Here is a 21,132-nt window from a genome sequence, read left to right as displayed (position 1 = left end):
CAGTGTGTTTCAAACCACAGGAAGTGGAAGGAATGTGAGATGCACGCCAGCAGGGCTACACATTATTGTAGAAATGTATGAGGTTAGTAGATTTTTTACTTTATTGACCTCACATGATGCTTATTTATATTGGCATTTCATTTGGCTGCTATGATTATTTGGTTAAAGTTATCTGCTGTTTTCAACAGGTGAAATATTTTTAGTGATTGGGGAGGAGTTCTTTGATTAGCTACATGGGTATATATGTGCTGTACTTCACTTGCTTTTTAACCTTGACAAAGGTCCATGCACTAGACCGAAACGTCGAATTTTGAAATGTTGTAACATTTTTACTGAGATATAATAAAGAGATGTTTTTAAGAAGACTGGTGAGTGCTACCCCCCCTTTTTTTCTACTTTTGCATGAAGAGGATTATTGTGATCCCATATGGGTGTGTCACCCCAGCAATTTATTATATATATTGTTTGTAGACCGGCACTCCACAGCGGAATAACAAAATGACTTGCCCGGGTGCCCTCCCCCGATAGACACAGTATCTCCATATAGCAGCTGAAAAAGTACAGGCGGCACTCACAGGGCTTGAAAAACTTAAAATCACAAACAGGTCATATATTCCAATGTTTTAATCTCCAGACAAGAGATTTTCCTCAGGGACCATGTCATGGTCCCTGAGGAAAAGCTCTTATCTGGAGATTGAAATGTTGGAATAAATGACCTGTTGGTGATTTTAAGGTTTGCAAGCCCTGTGAGTGCCACCTGTTCTTTTTCAGCTATATATATATATATATATATATATATAATTATTTGCAAGTGTTTTCTTGGGTCAGCTGGTCTCTGGCCAATTGGACATGCAGCAATTTAGGTGGATATACTTGGCGCAAGGAAAATAGTTGTGAGATACTAACATACTATACATTTAGCTTTGTTCTCTTTCCAACAGGATACTAATTACATTGACACAGTTATGGTGAGTACTGGGAGTGCTCCTGTGTAATCATAATACTCAGAGTCTCCCAGGACCTATTGTCCATTTCATAGGAGAGCATGCAAAGCTGACATGCTCCACCAAATTATTATGGTCTCCTTCATGGTAGCTTCAAATTCTCATAAGTCGTAATTGATTCTGCATTTATTCATTTTTATTTTAAAACTATTGTCAAATTTCTATGTGTCCTTTTGCATAATTAATTTTTGTTACCTTAAATATATGAATAATTGGTCTAAAATTAAAATCATTCATTTTAGCCTTGTCTTTAAATAAATCCATAAAAATGTTTGTGCAATTATGGTTTGATTAATAATAATTGTAATAAAGTAACTGTGTGTAGGTAGTACTCAATGGCTACCAAGTGGAGTGAAATATTATGGAATTAACCCTTAGTGGTGGCAGAAATATATCTTATATTAAACATGAGGACTGGCTTGACAATACTCTCTGACAGCGGTTACACATTGATCTATCTTGAAACCTGCAGATCGTGACATGTGGATACAACTGAAATGTGTAAGAATAAGCATCACCAGTTCTTGCATATACTTTCTCCTGGAGAAATTATAGTGAAAAATCAGCAAGAAATGCAAAGACAGTTAGTGAAGTTAAGGATACACGAAACAAGGAGCGGTTGGAGACTGTTAATTATAGTAACCTAGGTGACAAATAATAAGGGTGTGCATAAGTTAAAGGTGGTGAATGAGAGAAAAGGGATTGCAGTTTTAAGAAGAGATGAATGAAGGAAGTAGTACTGTTTATAAATTGAAAGTACAAAGCTATTTGAAGAAAGAATATCTTAATACTTGAGGAAGTCAGTGAGAAAGTACAATTTTATCCATAGGTGCTAAGCAGTTCAACAGCTAAAGTCATGTAACTTGAACCTATTTTTGTTCCTATAGTATCACTAATGTCAATAACATTCATTTCTAATCATATCCTTTAAATTTTGACCACCTCACTGCTGCACCTGAAATTAGGAGATAGGGACTTAAATGTAATTCAAAATAACAAGATCTGGTTTTTAGATTTGAGTTCCTGAATTGACGAGAAGTCCCGAGTCGGGATCCAGTTCTACTCCCAACTACAAAGTGATCCAAGTCTGGACTCAGCTTGACTCATAACTCCAAATTTTGGGTTTGTTTATTTTTTTAGCAAAACCATACCACTCATCTCCAATTTTAATAGTAAAGCTGTCAATAGATGTACAAATAAACGATAAATATACCATACAGATGATATGCAACTGTTGTTTAACTGTTGGTTAAATTTCACTCATATTTTATGAAAAAAGTATCTTTTGAAAGACCTATGAAATAAAAAGACAAAAATATAGCCGAGAGAAGCAAATGCATGCAAACATGCAGGTCTGACAGGTAGTCAGAGAGCACCTGCTCTTTTTCAACAGCAAGACTCGTTAATGTTGCCTATCATAAATGTGCAAAGATTGGTTTAACACATAATAAACTAGTTTCTTAACAATATATTTTTATCTGGAAAAAAGTTTATGAAGTTTTTATGGTTTTTTGACTGCTGAGAAGCAGCAAATACATTTAAAAGTATATATTTCTTAAACAAAATCTACAAAATACAATTTGGATTAAACAATGTTAATGTTTTATTTTCTTTGTACTATTTTTACAGAAATCAATACCGGAAGAAAGGACTATAGATTGGAAGGTGTTTATATCAGCAAATAATGAAGGCTTGTTACAATTTGCACTTGATCATGTATACTAATATAATACTAATGGCACATGCAAAACCTCTGGATGGAAATTCACTGGATTATGTCCACAGAGAAAAGCGCAGTTTATCTGAAGATGACATGACAGTGTTGCAACGTTCAAAGCGGGGCTGGATGTGGAACCAATTTTTTTTGCTTGAAGAGTACACAGGTTCAGAAACACAATATGTAGGAAAGGTATGTTTTACATATTTTGAGTACTATTCCTTAATTTATAACTTCTGAATTTTGGCAAGATACCAGTGGGTATGTTCTTATCTGTGCTAATACAATGTTTACAGTTTTGTCATACAAATATTGTTTCATTAACTTTAGTTTATGCATGAAAATATTTTAAGGTGCAGTTGCATGAATTCAGAGTACATTTTTTATGACTATTCAACTATCGTCTCTGCAGTTTTGCAATGAGTGGCAGAGTGACATTCAGACAAATTGCAAGTGACATGATCTAAGTATCCACATCTTATGAAAGACAGTGACCTGTCCACTCAAGTGACAATTTTGTCAAAGACAGGGCTTCAAGTACCACAGTCAGTGTTTTCATGTGTTATTTGAAAAGGAAATGAGTGGAAATATGTAGGCAGATGATTTTACAGTGGAAAAAGCAAGTTTAAACTACAGCACACAAAATTATGTAATTTTCCTGCCAATCTAAAGGGGAAGATTGTGCTATTTTTGCATTTCTATTTTAAGCAAAGTTTATACATCCAATATGTTCATATTTAGATCTTTCTCCCAATAAGTAAGTCACATAATGTTATAGAAAGGAATGTAACGTAACTTGCAAGCACTCACATCTCTATTAATGGATTGATAGTGCTGAAAACATGTTTTGTCTACATTTATGTATTGGTTAGCTTCTAACAATATCTCTTATACAGTAAATGCCTGCTGATGCATTCTATTTCAGTGCAACCCTGTCTTTTTCAGAATGCAATTGCTTTATTACCCTGTATAGGTCACACATGAAAATAAATATGATAGCATGATTTAGATATGTACTTCAAAGAAACAATCAGAAGTATTATATATATACTTTCAATGCAAACACTGCACATATAGAGTAATTCATATGTGACATTACATTTTTTCAGTTGAATTGTTAAATGTTTTGAATTCAACTTGAATAATGCTGGTTCATATTGAACAAGAAAGTTTTTAAAAAATGTTAGTTATAATATTTATTTGGTTAGGATGATGTGAAGTCAGAATCTCGTCAGTGCCAACTATAAATAAATGTATCACACAGCATATTTTAGTGCACATATGCAGTTAAAAATAACTTATATCATTTATGCAAATGACTGATCAGTCTCATACTGCTATTAAAAGTTATTAAAAAAACAAATAAGAATTATCATACCTTTACAAAGTTCAGCAAGTAAATAGATATTTTATAATATGATGTACTAACTAAATTTCTGGTAGCTCATCACTAAACAGTACATTGTAATTTTTATGTCTCAATCATATCCACACACAATTTGGTACTGTTGAAAAAAAAATATCTGCTGACTAAATATAAAGGAACACCAATTATGTGAAATTAGGTGGTGTCTCCTCATTCAATAATACATAACAAACTAAACACAGGCAACATGGATTCTTAAAGAGTCAACATGAAGAATCTTTGTTGGTTCCAGGGTACATACAATTTGTACTGTAAGTGCTAAAATGTAGTTGTAATTGAAGCTATAGTAAGTTTATATTACACATTTCTGTTTTAAGTTATTAATATATATATATATATATATATATATAATTTTTCCCAACAACTTTGAAAATGTAAAATATATTCAAAATATTTGTATTAGTTTTTCGTTACAATATATACAGTAAATAAATATTTCAATTTTATGCATCTTAAAATTATTTTTCAAAATCAAAGATGGTAAATTAGCATTTACAGATGTGTCCTCACACACATAGCATCTTTTAACTATATGGTACAAGATGACCTGGACAGATTAGATGATCCGCCATGGGTAGCTAAGCATAGTCTTTCCTAAATATAGCATCTTAGACACATCATAGTCACATACAAAGCTGCACAGGGAAACTTGGTTACCATTTTATCATAAAGGAATTGGAATAAAATATACAAAGTTACAGAATAAGCATCACTAATTGGTGTGGGAGTAATGGCCCTGGTCAGCAGCCCAAGTGCTTAGTGTGCACCTGCAATGTAGTTTTGTCAATTTAGTGGTGGAATAAAGAAGTAATCTTTAAGAAAATAGATGTTTGGTGCAGCTAAGTCATAAAGTCTGTGGTTTTCCAAGCAGAGCTACTTAAATTATGCTCTTTGTTTTAGAGAAAAAAAAGATGTATGAGGACACATCTTCATAATTTAATTTATATATGAACAGCATGCCATTTAGATAGAGTTAAAATATAATGATTAAACATAATTAGATCTAGTCTAAACTGATTAATAATAAAAGTTATATATACCAATTAAATTCTAATATTGAATTGATTTATCTATTATTATTATTATTATTATTATTATTGTTGTTGTTGTTGTTGATGTTATTATTACTATTATTATTATTATTTTACTTAAAATGTAGTATTTATATTGACAAGCTCTTATGCTCTTAAATCATTAAGTTGTGCAATGGGCTAAGAAATAGGTGGCAGACAAACACCCAATGTTGCAGAATAAAAGCCCAATTGGTAAGCTACTATTACCTATAGGAGGACTATCACCCTGTGACTCTCCAACCTCATGTAACTAGTGTCCCTTCAGCCTTATGCACCCCCTTGTCTCTGTCTCACTTATCCCTTTATGCTATACCCCATCCCCTCTCTAATCTCTGCCCCTACACCCATTATGTGGGGTAGGCATTTGGGAGGGCAGTGTGGGTAATGTGAGGGTATTAACCTTTACATCTCTGCACCCTGTGCCTGCATCTGTCTTTTTCACTTATCTTCCACTTTACTCTCTTTTATCTTTCCCCCTTTCCCTCTCTCTCTCTTTCATCTTTCCCCCTTAACCATTCTTTCTTTTCTTTTATCCCTGTATCCATTCCCCATCTATCTTTTTTCCCACCCCTTTTTATCTCTATCTTCTCACCATTTGTCTCATTTCTGTCCCCTTACTGCCTATTTTTCATCTTTGTCCACCTCCTCCCCTCATTTATCTAATCTCAGTTCCCTATGGGGGGTTAGTATGAGTGAGTGGGGGTGCCAGAAGTAAGTGGGGAGAGGGCTGCAGATTGAGGGGCATCAGCTACAACCAGTGGTAACTAAGAACAGACATAATTATGTAGCTATATCTAGCAGGCAACCAGCAAGAGCTGTGAGAGGAAGAAGGAGTGGGGATTCCCTGAAGCTGTCTACTTTGCTTGAGAAAGTCACATGTCCATAAGGTATTATAGAACAGATAATTCAACACTAGTACAAGCTTTATAGAAGAAATTTTACTGTTTCCTCTTTTTCAACCATCAGGTTAAAGCATTTATTTTTAGTGTACATGAATAGATAAAATGTAACTACTGTATTTTAAATGAAAGAATTGCAATATTTGTTACGAGCATCCTTTAGTTAAGCAGTGAAGTATTTATTAAATCAATAATAGAATGTAATATAAACTTTGAGAAGAGTTAAGTGAAATAAAAGTGTTCAGCTGTGTAATGTGTACTCAAACTTTATTAAGAAAAACATGTAATATGTTACATACATTAAGATTAAAAGTGTTCTGTATAACCAGCCTACAAATTGCCACTCCACTAGTAACCAGGGACCTGGTTATTCAGAACACTTTTAACATTAACAGATTACATGTTTTTTTTAATAAAGTTTGAATACACTTTACATTGTGCACTCTTTGTTTGACTCCTACCAAATATATAGTAAAAGTTAGATCTTTATTATTTTTCAATATAAAACTTCTCAGATCATCATCTCATAAAGTACTATGCTTACTCTCCTTGTATTTCTATATGTGTATAATAATCAAAATAATAATAATTTTATTTATATAGCACTTTTCTCCCATAGGACTCAAAGTCACTTTACAGACATCAGAAAAAATGGCACATTGTACAAGGATTTGGTGTTGGAAAAAAAAGTAGAAAACCACACCGAGATAATTAAAATCAACTAAAATCTAGAGAGCACAATAATCATATTGCAGGGTTGTTGCACACATTTTGGGAATTAACTTATATGGGTTAAATATTCCACCCACAAAGGTACCAAATGAGGCAGCCGTTTTGGGCGCACTATGTAGGATTACCCTGGGTGGAATAAGTTATGCTCAGAATACACAGCATTGGGTGTGGTTGCAGTGTCCTGACGCTGGGAGTAAGGTTCCACCATAATAGTCAGATCCATGTAGTTTTCATCCCATCCATGAGTGTACCAGGTAAGGCAGCCATGGTGGGCGCACTATGAAGGTTGCACTGTGGGAGATAAGCCATGCAAGAATCCAAGGCATATATGGGAAAAACTGACACATGTGTGGCAGTATGCTATACCCTGTGTGAATAGATCCACATAAAGTACATCCTGCCCATAGTGGATGTATAGCACACCAGTATAGCATACAGTGGGGTGGAAGTACATTTTACAGAATAGTAAATACAGCAAACAGTGATGCAGTTCAGGCATGATATTTCTGGGTGACTGAAACAATTGAAATATGAAATGCACTAAATGAATAGATCCACATGTTTGTTCATCCTGCCCAGAAAGAACCATACGTGGGTGCCATCTGGGGTGCACTGCATAGGTTACATCTGGCAGGGTGTGCAAGTAGCAGAAGTATAATGTCCAGGTGGAGAAAATTAAAAAAGAATAAATGGTGACCATATTTTAAATTAAAACCATGTTAAACTTAAACAGAAATTAAAAAATTAAAGAGTGTTCTGCAAAAAGCCATAGCATCTCCTTTACACGAGTGTGTAGTCTTGGCACATCCAGCAGTTTGTGGAGTTCGATTTGGCTGCAGCATGAGGCAGCAGCCGAACCCAGCCTCAGGGGAGTGTAAATGAAGGTGGAGTGGCAGCAAGCCTGTACTGAGGTGTTTGTGAGAAGGTTTACATTTTGGTTAGAAAGTAGTCAAAAGTCCAAATCCAGTTCAAACTCCGGTTCTAACTCCATGCTTCAGATGACATGCTTAATATGCAGGCTACAGTGGCAGGAAAACCTGTGTGTGCAGGCTTTCAAATGAGTTCCCTTTTGCAGGAGAAGCTAGGTCAGCTGGTACAGTGGGAGGGAATGTTTGAGCAGTTTGTTCAACAAGCTAATTAATGGTGGGGGAAGATGCAGCCTCACAGTTGTAAAGCAAACTTTCAATACAGACTATTCTTGCAATAAAAGGCATCTGATATGGAAGATGGCATTAGTTTACCTGGAAAAGAGATGAAAGATGGTATTAAAAATCAACTCCGGTTCTAACTCCATGCTTCAGATGACATGTTTAATATGCAGGCTACAGTGGCAGGAAAGCCTGTATAGATCCCAATATTCCATAACAACCTCTCATGGATAAGTTTGTTTTAGTTATTCTGGTTTTCTGATACCTTTCTCTATACTCAAGTGAATTGCATGCAGGATACCTTCCTTTTTGTTCTACCATTTCTGGAATTTTGCTAGCTATTAGTATAGAATAAGTATTCACTTCTTTGCACTGTATATGTTTTAGGGGACCCAGAACTGACCTGTCACAGTCTAAAACTCATTAAGAACTGCATTAGGTCTAGTAAAGGCAAAATACATGTCATTATAAAAAATCAACTATCTAAGCTCTTATCCATGGGATGATTTAGTTATAGGTTAGTGAATGCATGCAGAGCTACAATCCAATTCCAATAACTGGCAGGAACTGTGTTCTTTATGTTAAAGCCCATAGACAACAAGAAGTGGGGACAGGCATGTGTCATGACCTACCACTTTGATTTACAGGAGGGCATATCTTTGTGTAGTTTTGATAGAAGTGAAATAATCACTCATGTTCATCTGTGGTCCTACTCCAATGGGTAGCACTGTATTATTCAAGTGCATGGTCTAGAACATGATCCCTAGAGGAGGAAGTGGACCCTAAGACAGTGTGACTAACAAGGTATTTCATTTTGTACCCCTGTGGACCAGTCTGTCCCTGGACATCACACTATTTGAATATACTATTAACACTTTTTGGAGATACAGTAAATGTACCATTCAGCTAGTAAACATGTGTAAATGATATTATATTTTTATTTATGGCGCAAATAACTCTTAATTTACAAGAGAACAAGTGACAATAAAAAAATGGCATTTATTACAAACCTCTCATAACAAAGCAGTAGAAAACTAAAATGTCCATAACTTTTAAGTATTAAAAAAATTATCTATACTTCTATGATCCAGACAAAAAAATAACTAACAAGCAACTTACAATTACATTTTTAGAGGTATTATTTTAAGATATTCAACTAAAATATTTAGTTTACATAGCAAGGATAAGAAAAATTATAATATATTTGCCAAAGACTATAGGTTCAATATTCTAATTAGTTCAATGTAGAAAAGTAATACTGGCTATAGACAGCAAGATTTTTAGGACAAATGGTAAAGGGACAAAGTGATGGTCTGATAACAACTCTGCGTCCATATACTGATTGATTTAATGGCATGATGTACAGTTCTTGTACAGCATGGAATTGGTAAAATAATGTTTTTTATTATCAAACTAGTTTGTTAATGGATACAAACAATACCGTCCAGTTTATGCCATTTTCAAGTGTTGAATGACTATTGTTCATGTAAATACACTAATGATAATTTTTCCAAACTCTTATGCATCAGCAGGATCTGAATGGTAGTCATTTATTAAATTGTTGTCTTAAGAAGTACTGCATGATGTAATGCTAGACATAATAGTATGTCATTGATAGCAAAGAGCACACAGTTGATGATTAATATTTTGTTGTTGCTATAGGTGATTGTAGAAAAGAACCATAAGTGTATTTTAGTATATAAAGTAAGTTCATGACTGGAATATATTCCTGTCTTTATGACCAAGTCAAGTTTTTGTTGGAAAATATATATTTTTTTTAAATTACATTAAACTTTGATTCTTGGGAGACATAGAACTTTCATTTTTTAACTTTTTAAAATAATATTCCAAGGTGATGATGATAGAACTTTAGGTATAAGATGTATTTTATGAAATATTTCTCATTTTGTATTGTTTTAATTAGTTTTGTCTTTTATCATTCTATTTATTAACTTTTAAATAAAGAATACATTATAAACTGGATTGAAAATAACTTATACTATAAGATTCAGTATATTCTATTAAAATTTTATTTATACAGAACTGACATGCTGGGCAATAACAATGGCTGCATCTGCTGGTTGGGAAAGTGTGTGGGTATTGTAAGGTTGAAGCATGTTCATCCACCATTAATAAAGTTGGTATTTTCATCCACCATTAATAAAGCTCTCCTTAAACTTGTAGTTTAAGGAGAGTTAATAGAAAGTAGAGGCATACATTTAATAGTAATTTTAGAATTTTAAAATCCATCAACCATAATTATAAATTTTAACTAGACCCTCCCTCCTGGTTCTAGTAATTTTTTTTATTTCATTTGCTAGAATAATTTTGTGGTTATCTGCAATTTTGATGTAGTTATAAGGGCCTTATCCAACAGTGCATCTAAGTCCAGCTACTGTATTGTCACAATAGAAATACTGTACTGTCACATAAAATACATTGGAGATTATCAAAGGAAAAAAAGAGTTGATAACATCAGTGATAATTATATAATAGTGTAGTGATACCAAACAATAATTAGATCTGATAAAGGCTTCTCCCACACTGCATCAGGAGGATTTTTTTCTGGGAAATCTATTATTATAATTTTTTATTATTATTTTTCCTTTTTTAAGTTATACAGTACTATAATATCATATTGTTTTTTCAATGGAATTCTTAATCATTGACATCCATCCCTTATCCATTAGGAATCTCAGCCTAAAATCTCTAATAAACACACATTTTGTCTCAACCAATTAACCTACAAGTATGTTTTTGTGATATTACTGCAGTGACATAACAAGAATTCTTGTCAAGACAAGAAAGCAGCACATTCTCTGGATTCTTTGTCAATGTCAGCAAAAATTAATGACTACAATGCTGATGAAATATTCTGCCTGATTCCTTAAAGGTCAAATAAGTCCACTCAGTCATCACTATGCTGTTATACTACAGTAAACAGCAAGTAAGTTGTTAATCTGCTGCTACCTCTACTTCTGCTAGTAAATTAAGGGACAGGACTTAAACATGTAATCTCTTATATGAGGACAAGGATATTGTCTTTGAAAGTTTGATATTGATGGTGATTAGCCATAAATTTAAGGAATTAACAAAATTGTGAGGAGATAATCCACACAGTTATGGTTAAAATCATAGTTAACTGACACAACACCAACTCATCATTAGATAATATTTGACAACTGTAAATCTATCAAAACACACCAAATCAATGCCCTGAAATTAAGTTTAAAAATGTAGCCTCTTATGAGTTATTTATTTTTCATTATGGAAGTTGGTGTCAAGTGCAGAACTTCACTGAAGCATACAGTTTCTATAGAAAGGTTGCATTCCATTTTGAATATTATTGGCACCTTACTCTAAATTAAATTATATGTGATATATTTATATGTACTGTAACTACTAGTTGTAAAAAATTATTAAATAAACAGCTCAAAAAAATCCCCTATGAAAAAAACACATGAAAAGAGATGATCAAATAGAACCTCAAAGTAACAACTTGTGTGCACTTGTATAGGCTAGTTGACAATTTTAATGAGTTTGCTATAAGGTTAACATTTAGGGGTCTATTCATGAAAGCTTGGAGAGAGATACGATTATGAGAGATAAAGTACAATTTAAGCTGCTCCCAACTGTCATTTTTCGACCACTGCCTGTACAATACAGTTAGAATTGTATCTATCTAATTGTATCTAGAATTGTACCGATTGGCTATCTCTCACAATTGTATCTCCCACCAAGCTTCCATGAATACCCACCTAAGTGTGGAAAGATAAATATATGAAGTAGCCACTTTTCATAGGAATCATTGTGTTTTTGTGTGTGAGATGATTTATCATTTTAAACCAATAGAATCATTATTAGCAGATAAATTCTTCCCATATCATATTATGCATACATAAAGTAATAATCCTTCCATATCATATTATTCAAACATGCAGTGATCATTCATATTCTGAAAAAAAAAACTGAATTCTGACGCTAATTCTCTCTCTGAAATTATGATCCCATCTTTAAGCTCCCATGCCCCTCAAAGCAACTTGAGAGACTTGCATACACCCACCTCACAAACTTTTTGGACAAACAACTTTGTGAACCCTCTTCACTCCATAGAGATAGCACTAAGTTAGTGAATGATTTGATCACAGCTAAGTCTAAAGGGAATTATTCACTACTTATTCTTCTGAATCTCTCTATTGAATTTGACACTGCTGACCATTCTCTTCTCATACAAACACTACAACTTCTAGGTCTTCAGGACACAAGACCTGATTCAAAGGTGGATGCAATATAATGTTTTCACAGTGGTGCAATTAGTTGCTACTGCACATGAAAAAGTCAGAGAATCTCTTACCACTGACTGTAGGCAGATACTGCTTTTAAGAATGGAGATGCTTGTAAAAAAGCTAGCAGTGGGCAGTGAGCGTTCCCTGGAGGTGACTGGGAATTGGCCTGAATTAAATGCAATTTTTTTTATCTTATTGGTGTGTTATGGGGGTGTCAAGTGCATGTCAATGCTATCAGCCACAGTACATTCTCAGTTGCATAGCCACAGCTACAGAGACCATGATTATAGAAAGTTCATAGCGACACTGTGCCAGCCAAAGGCACATGATAAATGTTAATGGTGGTCAAGATGATGTGCTGATGGTGGAGTGTTCATGTCCACTTGCTGAATTGAACTTTCAACAGACATTGAAAGTGGGTACCTGAGGGCTTGCAATGTCTGGCACTCACAAGTACACAAGGGGAAGTCTGAGACTAGCATGTTCTTATTTTTACAGCAGTGAATCTGCAAGAAATCACAGCCATGCATGCATTAGCATCCACATCTGAATCAGGCCCACAATCCTATGCTGGTTCTCATCCTACTTCTCAGATCACTCTCTTCTGTGTTTGTTTCTCTGAATACAGCTTCTCTTTGCTTCCTGTATCAGCTGGAGTAACACAAGGCTTAGTGCTAGGTCCTCTGCTTTTCTCAATCTTTAACATGTATCCTGGGAAACTTATCAGCTCTCTTGGATTTCAGTATCAGCTGTATAAGGATTATACTTAAATCTACCTATTATCTACAGATTTGTTACCATCTGTGTTGGTCCATGCTACGGAATGTCTTGCTGACATTCCATCTTCGATGTCGTCTCAACACCTCATACTTAATCTTTCGTAAAAAGAAAGAATAATTTTCCAACTGGCCGATAGTACATAGGACATGATTCAGAGTAGTATGCAAACCCAATGGTTTGCATACTACTCTTATGTCAGAAGATCAGTGCATGCATATGGTCTGTACTGCATATTTGGGGGAGTGGGTGGGGTCTGCCTACATTTCCAAAAGAGATGTGTGTCGCCATCATTTTCTTGGTGCGCTGAGGCCAGGGTATGTATCTTCCAATGCAGATATATTGGCCTTGGCTACGGATGTGAGATGGCCATCTAAGTAACCTAAGTGGTCAATGGCCTTGCAAGTGATTTGATCACTGCATCCTTGGACACAGCTGCAAATCACACAAGCATACAGGAGGCATTACCTGGAATCTCTATCACTGCAACATTCAACTCTACTCATCATGCTTGCGGCTTAGATGTAATCCCTTACTCTGAACTGTACTTTTTTCCCAACACTCAATTTGTTTCCACATAGCATTAAAGACATCTAAAAACATTCATAATATGGCCATCACTAACACAAGACACTGCAAAAATTCAAATTCATGCAAACATTATCTCCTGCATTAATTACTGCCATAGTCTCCTTATTGGTCTTCCCCAAAACAAACTTTAATGACAAAAATCTAATTTGAATGCAGCTGCAAGACTGATCTTCCTTGCTAAATGATCATAGTCATCTGCTCTGTTCTGCCAGTTTCTCCATTAGATAACTGTACTCCACCTAATTCAATAAAATATAATTTTACTTACTTATATTAACCAAACAATGCAATAACTTATTGATTTAGGCACTGAAATTATAATTACATTTACTCTTTTTGAAAAAGCTCCCTACAGAGCAAAACACATTAGTGAAAACAAGAAATTGCTCTTTTTATCCTATTTTTTCCCCTGAAAGAGGACAGAGGTCTTTAACAAGCAGGTACCTGGCTTAAGGAGTTGGCAATTCCCTAATTTAACACAAGATGGAGGTCTCTAACAGCTATGAGACAGCAACTTTCAACACACTCCATTCAGCTTTTGAATAAAATATATAACAAGCGCTAAATAAATAAAAGTAAGAGAAAAAATGCATAAATTAAAACAATGTTTACAGCCCCTTGGGGTTGTATGTTTGGAGCAGGTTGAAGGGAATGGGGATGCTATTTTCCGTGTCCACACAATAAGTTCCAGATCTTGGCTTGGTGAGTAATGACATAACGCTTTCCCTACCTCTAAGTCTGCCATCCTTGCATACCGGGGATCTCTGCAAGCCAGATAGTGTGTTGCCATGGTGCTGTTTGATGACATCAGATGCCCGGACCTTGTGTGGTAAGCGGATGGTTCTCCCATAAGGCGTCTTTCCACTGTGCTCCTCACTGTGCCAACACGTTTCATGCCACTGTCGACGCTTTGTCAAGGATGGTTGGGGCATTCCCCAGAGTGCTCCTTAAATAGGATAACTTTATTAATAAATTAGTAAAAACTGGATGTTCAAATCCGGAAGTGCCGTCCAAAAGAGCGGCAACCACATGCTAGTGGGGATAATGCATTTTTTCTCTTACTATTGTGAAAAATAATAAATAAAGGGAAAAGGGAAACAAGTAAAAAAATTATGTTCCTTGAGGGGATGTATTATAAAAAAGCTTTCAGTTCTATATCGATATTGAGGGCATAAAGCTCCAAAGTTTCAAGATTATATATCCATTTTGACTCATTTTGTAGAAGTTTTTTCACAAGGTCTTCACCTCTCCAATGTGTAGTGATTTTTTGTATACCCATAAATTTTAAACCTTGTGGGTTGCAATTATGTTATTTGAGGAAATGTGCTGATAAGTTTTGGGTGGCCAAACCTTGTCTTATATTGTTTAAATGTTCAGAAATTCTTACTTTGAGTCTTCTTTTCATCTGGCCTACATATTGAAGGCCACAGGGACATTCAATTAGATATATAGCACCTTCTGTCTCGCAAGAGATGTGATCTCTTATTTTAAAATATTTTTTATCTTTATTTGAAATAAAGTTTAGCACTGCTTTTGTTGTTGTTGTTATTTGATTCTTGCACTCTTTGCAATTAAGGCAATGAAAAAAACCTTTCATCTGATGTTCTTTCGTCTTCTCTATCGGTAAAAAGCTATTTGTTAAATCATTTTTCAGATTCTTTGCCTTCTTATAAATGACTCTGGGTTTAGTTGGGAGTATTTTCTTCACCTCCTCATCCAACATCAGTATGTGCCAATGTTTAGCTAATATATTTTCAATTTTCTTGTAGTTTCCATTATACTGTGTAATGAAAGTTGGTTGTCCCTCTATTCTTAGTTCTTGTTGAGGTTTGTATTTAATCAGATCTTCTCTTTTCAGCTGTGATGCTTTTTCTAATTGATTTTGTAAAAATTGCTCATTATATACTTTTTGTAGGAATTTTTGTTTCATTAGATCACTTTGTTCCTTAAAAGTTGAATTTTCTGTGCAATTTCTCCTAATTCTGCGGAACTGTCCACCAGGAATGTTCCTAATCCAGTTTCAGTGATGGTTGCTGTTGAAAGCTAGAGCATTGTTCCCATTACATTCTTTGGTGTGTGTTCTTGTTTGAACTCTATTCTCTATGATAAAAATTTCCAGGTCTAAAAATATGACCATGTTTTTGCTGTTAGATGAATCAAATTCTAGATTCAGTTTATTGTTGTTCATATAATTAAAGAAAGCTTGTAGATCTTCTTCACCGCCGTCCCAGATGAAAAAAGGTCATCTATATATCTTGACCAAAGTAGGATATTTGTAACAAAAGGGACTGCAATGGGGACATCCTTTACTCCCAGCTATGCCAATTTGTTTGTGGTGTGGTGGGAGGAGCAAAGGATTTGGAACAACAACCCCCATAAACAGAATATCCTACTTTGGTCAAGATATATAGATTAGACAATTTTTATCAAGATGCTTACATTATTCCCCCCTTCCTCCTTCCCCTCCCTTTTTCTTACATAGCACAGATCATTGTTTTTATCTTATACACTCCATTCAGCATCTAGTTGGACGAATGGGGGTACAATTAGTGCAACTGCCGGTGATTCAGTCCCATATATGCTCCATTGTGAGAGGAAAATATCAACTTCAGGAGGCAGTCTCCACTAAGCACCAGCAGTGACAGACAATACACAAAAACTGCAGCAGCACAGTATATGAACAGTACATTGAACACACACTGCAGATACTCTCTCTGCATATCCCTATCCGATTGATATACAGCATTTGTAGGGTTAATTTTGAGAGAAAAAAAACCCATCACTAAGAAATCATAAACTGTGATTGAAATAAAACTCCAAAAGGTAAATAGGATTTGATACATTTTTGCCTTTTATGGATATGTAGTTATGAGCTCATATATAATTTTTGGCTACATCATCTCGATATAATATAAAGGTCACATCGGGTAAACCTAAGATATTTTTTGGAGCCACAGAAATAAGCCTTTTTTTTACTCATTAACTGCATATTTTTAATGAAATATAGTTTTATGTATGTACTTTATGTATTGCTAAAATATTTATAAATTGTTGCAATAAATTGCATCTATATTTGTATACAATCCAATGTGGTTTTGATGTATTGCCCATATTAATTAGCACAGCAGTAATTTGTCTGATAAGTAATCAAACAACTTCAACATACATTGCTTCACTTATCTCAAAATACCTCCAGCTTTATATCTACACAAGATCAGCATCTTTTATCCACACTCCTTACCTGCTCCCATTCATGGTTTCAGCACTGTTTTTTGACTGCACCCACTCTGTGGAATGCTCTCCCATAATAGGTTAAAAACAAAAATAAGTACACAAAAAAATCAGGCGCTAAAGAAGTACTAAGTAGTACAATCAAGATGCAGCTCACCACTATTGGGGTAGGCAGACCCCAAGAAAATTTATAGAAAAAGACAAAACAGTTGTGGGAGCGCTAGTTGGTTGGTAACTACAGTACACATACAAATTAAAAAGATATTTTAAAGCACATTTATTGTCTCTATATCATAAAATACCTCAATAGGTTAAAATATATATATAAATAGATGTACAACTTGTATGAATCAGCAAATATAATAATCAATTAAATACAAAACAAAAATTAATAAAAGCAACAACAAAATATATAAAAATATATAAAAATATATGGGATATTGAAAATATAAGTCCCTGAGTATGAAGGTATCAAACAAAGTAAGTCTTCATAGCTTGTGAAGAGACAAAGAATCTTGTAGTAGAAATGTACATATATCATCCAACAATTGGAGACAATAGCGACTTGATTTGGATCGTAGATGTCTCAAAGGTCTCATACAATGTGTAAAAAATGGAGCTTTCACATCCAAATATTGGGGGGTTGTGCTAGCTTACTCACTGGTTGAAGAAAAGTCATTCGGTACCTGGTGGTAGGGGATAATAGGCTGTATATCAATTTGGATATCCCGGCCGGGACTAGAACACCTCGGTGGGTAGACGGGCAGTGCAGCTCATGGTGATGCCATAGCTTGTAGGTGGCTGGACAGGAAGTGTGCCACTCTGAGAATAAGCAGTGTCCCACTGAATGGCAGAACTCACCGGGGATTGCCTGGGTTCAGGTGAATCAGCAGTCATGGTATGGAATCAGCATGTAGCTGTGCTGGATCTTGCGTGTGGAGATCGCCTCTGGAGACAGTCTCTCACTTGCCTGGCTGCCATGGGGTTGTGAAATAAAGTAAGTCTTGTTCTTCAGATAGCAATAGGGAGCACCTAACGTGTTTCTCGGCTCTGGTATACTGGCCGTTTCCTCAGAGGTAAAAGCTCCCATTCTCATCACTTAGTCTAATAGTGAGAGGTGATAATGATCAATTACAGGTGAGAACCACATCGCTTGTAAATTCAATCATTAGTGTCACTTTAAAGTAACCAATTTGTTGGGGATTATCCACCGCTTGTACATTATTAGAGATTTCTAAATTGACCTTCACTTATATGAGCAATATAAAAATGGGAATGCCCATAAAGCGATACATATATATATATATATATATATATATATATATATATAATTTTAATGTAACCATGTATACATATTAGTGTGAAAAGAGAGATATATATATATATATATATATATTGATAGAATAAGATAGAAGAAATAGCAATGAGAAAAAAGTAAATACATAATGGTAAAGACACAAAAATATATATATGTATATACACATGAGAATGTGTACACACAAATGATCTAATAAGATAAGCGTCAATATAGCAAATACGTTGGAAAATGAGGATCATAAACCTGAAGAAAGACATACAAAAGCATAAAAAAGTGACATCTGACCTGACTGGTTGATCTAATGAGCCCCGATATGCAAGGGGGAGGAGGGAAAAAAAAGGGGGCAGGACAACAGCAATGATGTTGAAACATAAGTGCACTTGGAGTAAATAAGTGCATGTGAGTGTAAACCATATGTCTAAGATGTGTACATGCGGTGATGTATATAGTGTATTGGAATATGTTAAATGCTCCCATACATGTTCATCCCCAAAATTTGAGATATATTTAAACTCAATGTGTGGGGGCTGATCAGTGCCACAGCACGTACGGGTGTGTGTCTATGTATAGAGACTGCAAAATAAAACAAGACAATGGATATAATAATCCAAAGTATAGAATGATAATTTGATGGTACAAAATCAGGAAGACCCAATATAAAGTATATGTGAAGAATAGAACAAAATATAATTAAAGAACACTAAATAAATCTGGTGAATATGTGAATAAATAAATGTGAACAGGTGAGTAAATGATTAAGCCCTGAAGAGATGTGCGTGATGCAGCATGGTTCAGTCCCAGCACTGAGATATAGTTAAACTCAAAATGCAGGAACTGACCATGGTGAATCGCGCACATGTCACTATTCATGAAAAAAAAAAAAAGGAGGAAGAAAGGAGGTATTGGTGGGTTAGGCAACTGGTCAACCCAAATAATTCAAAATGTTAGTAACACATGTGGATAGCAACCACCCCTAGAGATCCAGGATCTGGAAATCCACAGTTGTACCAACTTCAGCAATTGTTAAGCTCAATAGTCTCATTTACACCTTTTGGTGAAAGAGTATCTAAATTGAAGATCCAAAAAGCCTCACGTTTACATAGAAGATTAAAACTGTCTCCACCTCTTTTGGTGGGGTTTATTTTTTCCAAGGCTGTGATAGTGATGTCCTGCATATCGCTGGCTTGGCAATTATATATATGTCGTGAGAGGCTGTGTTGTTTGAAACCTTTTATAATGTTCCTTCAATGTTCTAAAAATCTCAAATGTAAACTTCGTGTGGTCCTACTGACATATTGAATACCACATTTACATTGGATAACATAAATAACAAATTGTGATTTACAATTTCTATTAAAAACTATTAATAGCAAATTCTGCTTTAGTGCTGTTTGAAATGATGGTATGCGTACTATTAACCGTATATTTACAAGTTATACATTTGTTTCTTCCACATTTGTAAAAACCTTTGGGTTTGGGTGGTAACCAGTTGCCAACAGAAGATATAGATGTTGTCGGTATATCAATAGGGAAAGCACTAGGAACCAGTTTATTCTGCAGAGTCTGGGCTTTCCTAAAGGTAACAACATTCTCTCTATGGAAGTAGAGAGCCAAGATATCTATCATGATGTAGAATGGACCAATTATTGTTAAGGATTTTTTTAATCTCATGTGCAGCTGTATTAAATTGTGTAACAAAGGTAAATGATCTGTCAGATGTTATATTGTCGGCAGTATTTTTATTTTCATGATCTCTTTTAGAGAGTATGGATGATCTAGGTATTTTGTAAACTTCATTAAGAACTTGATCTAAAATGGAAGTCGGACCACCTTTATGGACAAACGTTTGATAGAGATCTTGGCTCTGTGTCCTAAAAGTATGTTGTGTTGAACAGTTCTGTCTAAGGTGAAGAAATTGTCCTTTAGGAATATTGTTTTTCCAAGGTCTATAATGACTACTCTTATAGTGTAAGTAATTCTGACAATCCACCTCTTTTATATATGTGGCCAATTGTACTCTCACATCGAATAATTTAACTTGGATGTCGAGAAAATTAATGGTGGTGAAATCATAAGTGTGACTGAAAGTCAAACCAAAGGTGTTGTGATTAAGGTGATTGATAAAGTTATCTAACTTGTCAATCCCACCATCCCAGACAATGAATATGTCATCAATATGGTGACCATATAGCACCAGGTTCGCTCTGAACTCGCATGACCAGACATGGCGCTCCTCGAAGAGACCCATGTAGAGGTTGGCATAGCTTGGAGCAAACCTGGTGCCCATGGCTGTGCCCCATGTTTGTAAAAAGAATTGTGTATTGAAGGAAAAATAATTGTGTTCCAAAATAAACCATATAGAGAATAATAGAAAGTCTCTTAAATTACAATCCATATCCAAGTCACCATATAAATAGTGGTTAATAGCTAATAATCCAAACTCATGTGGGATGTTAGTATAAAGAGATTCGACATCACATATATATGAATCTTTCCAGATTATGGAATCTATCATTTGTAAGAAGTGAGTAGTATCCTTAATATAAGATGGGAGTGCACTAACATATTTATGTAGATATGTGTCTACATAAGCTGACAAGTTAGTGGTCATTGAACCTATCCCAGAAATGATAGGACATCCGGGTGGTCGTTCTAAAGGTTTGTGCACTTTAGGTAAATAAAAAAATAGGTGTAATAGGGTGATCTATAAATAAATATTTGAATATGTCCTTATAAATAGTGCCCGTGGTGTGAGTGATGGTGAGAAGAGTATATAACTACTTGAAATTTTTTAGTAGGGTCAGAAGATAATTTCAGATAAAATTGGTGATTATCCAATTGTCTGGAGGCCTCAAGTAGATAGTCTTCTCTATTCAATATTACTAGACTCCCCTCTTTGTCAGCTTGTTTAATAATTATGGTTTTATCTT

General features: G+C 34.8%; 1 protein-coding gene across 1 annotated transcript in view; it reads left to right on the top strand.

Moving 5' to 3' along the window:
• LOC148532148 (cadherin-9-like) overlaps nt 1–21,132 on the top strand; it is a 323,550-nt gene that overhangs the window by 68,198 nt on the left and 234,220 nt on the right. Inside the window, exon 2 of the mRNA XM_088468270.1 lies at nt 2,634–2,913. Coding sequence (XP_088324396.1) covers nt 2,689–2,913 — 225 coding nt within the window. The 5' untranslated portion in view covers nt 2,634–2,688. The remainder of the gene's footprint in view (nt 1–2,633; nt 2,914–21,132) is intronic.

Source organism: Taudactylus pleione, unplaced genomic scaffold (assembly GCF_031769625.1).
Source record: "Taudactylus pleione unplaced genomic scaffold, aTauple2 ptg000083l, whole genome shotgun sequence".
NCBI classification, from domain to species: domain Eukaryota; kingdom Metazoa; phylum Chordata; class Amphibia; order Anura; family Myobatrachidae; genus Taudactylus; species Taudactylus pleione.
The sequence above is the reverse complement of the archived record's forward strand: the minus strand, read 5'-3'. Positions and strand labels throughout refer to the sequence as shown.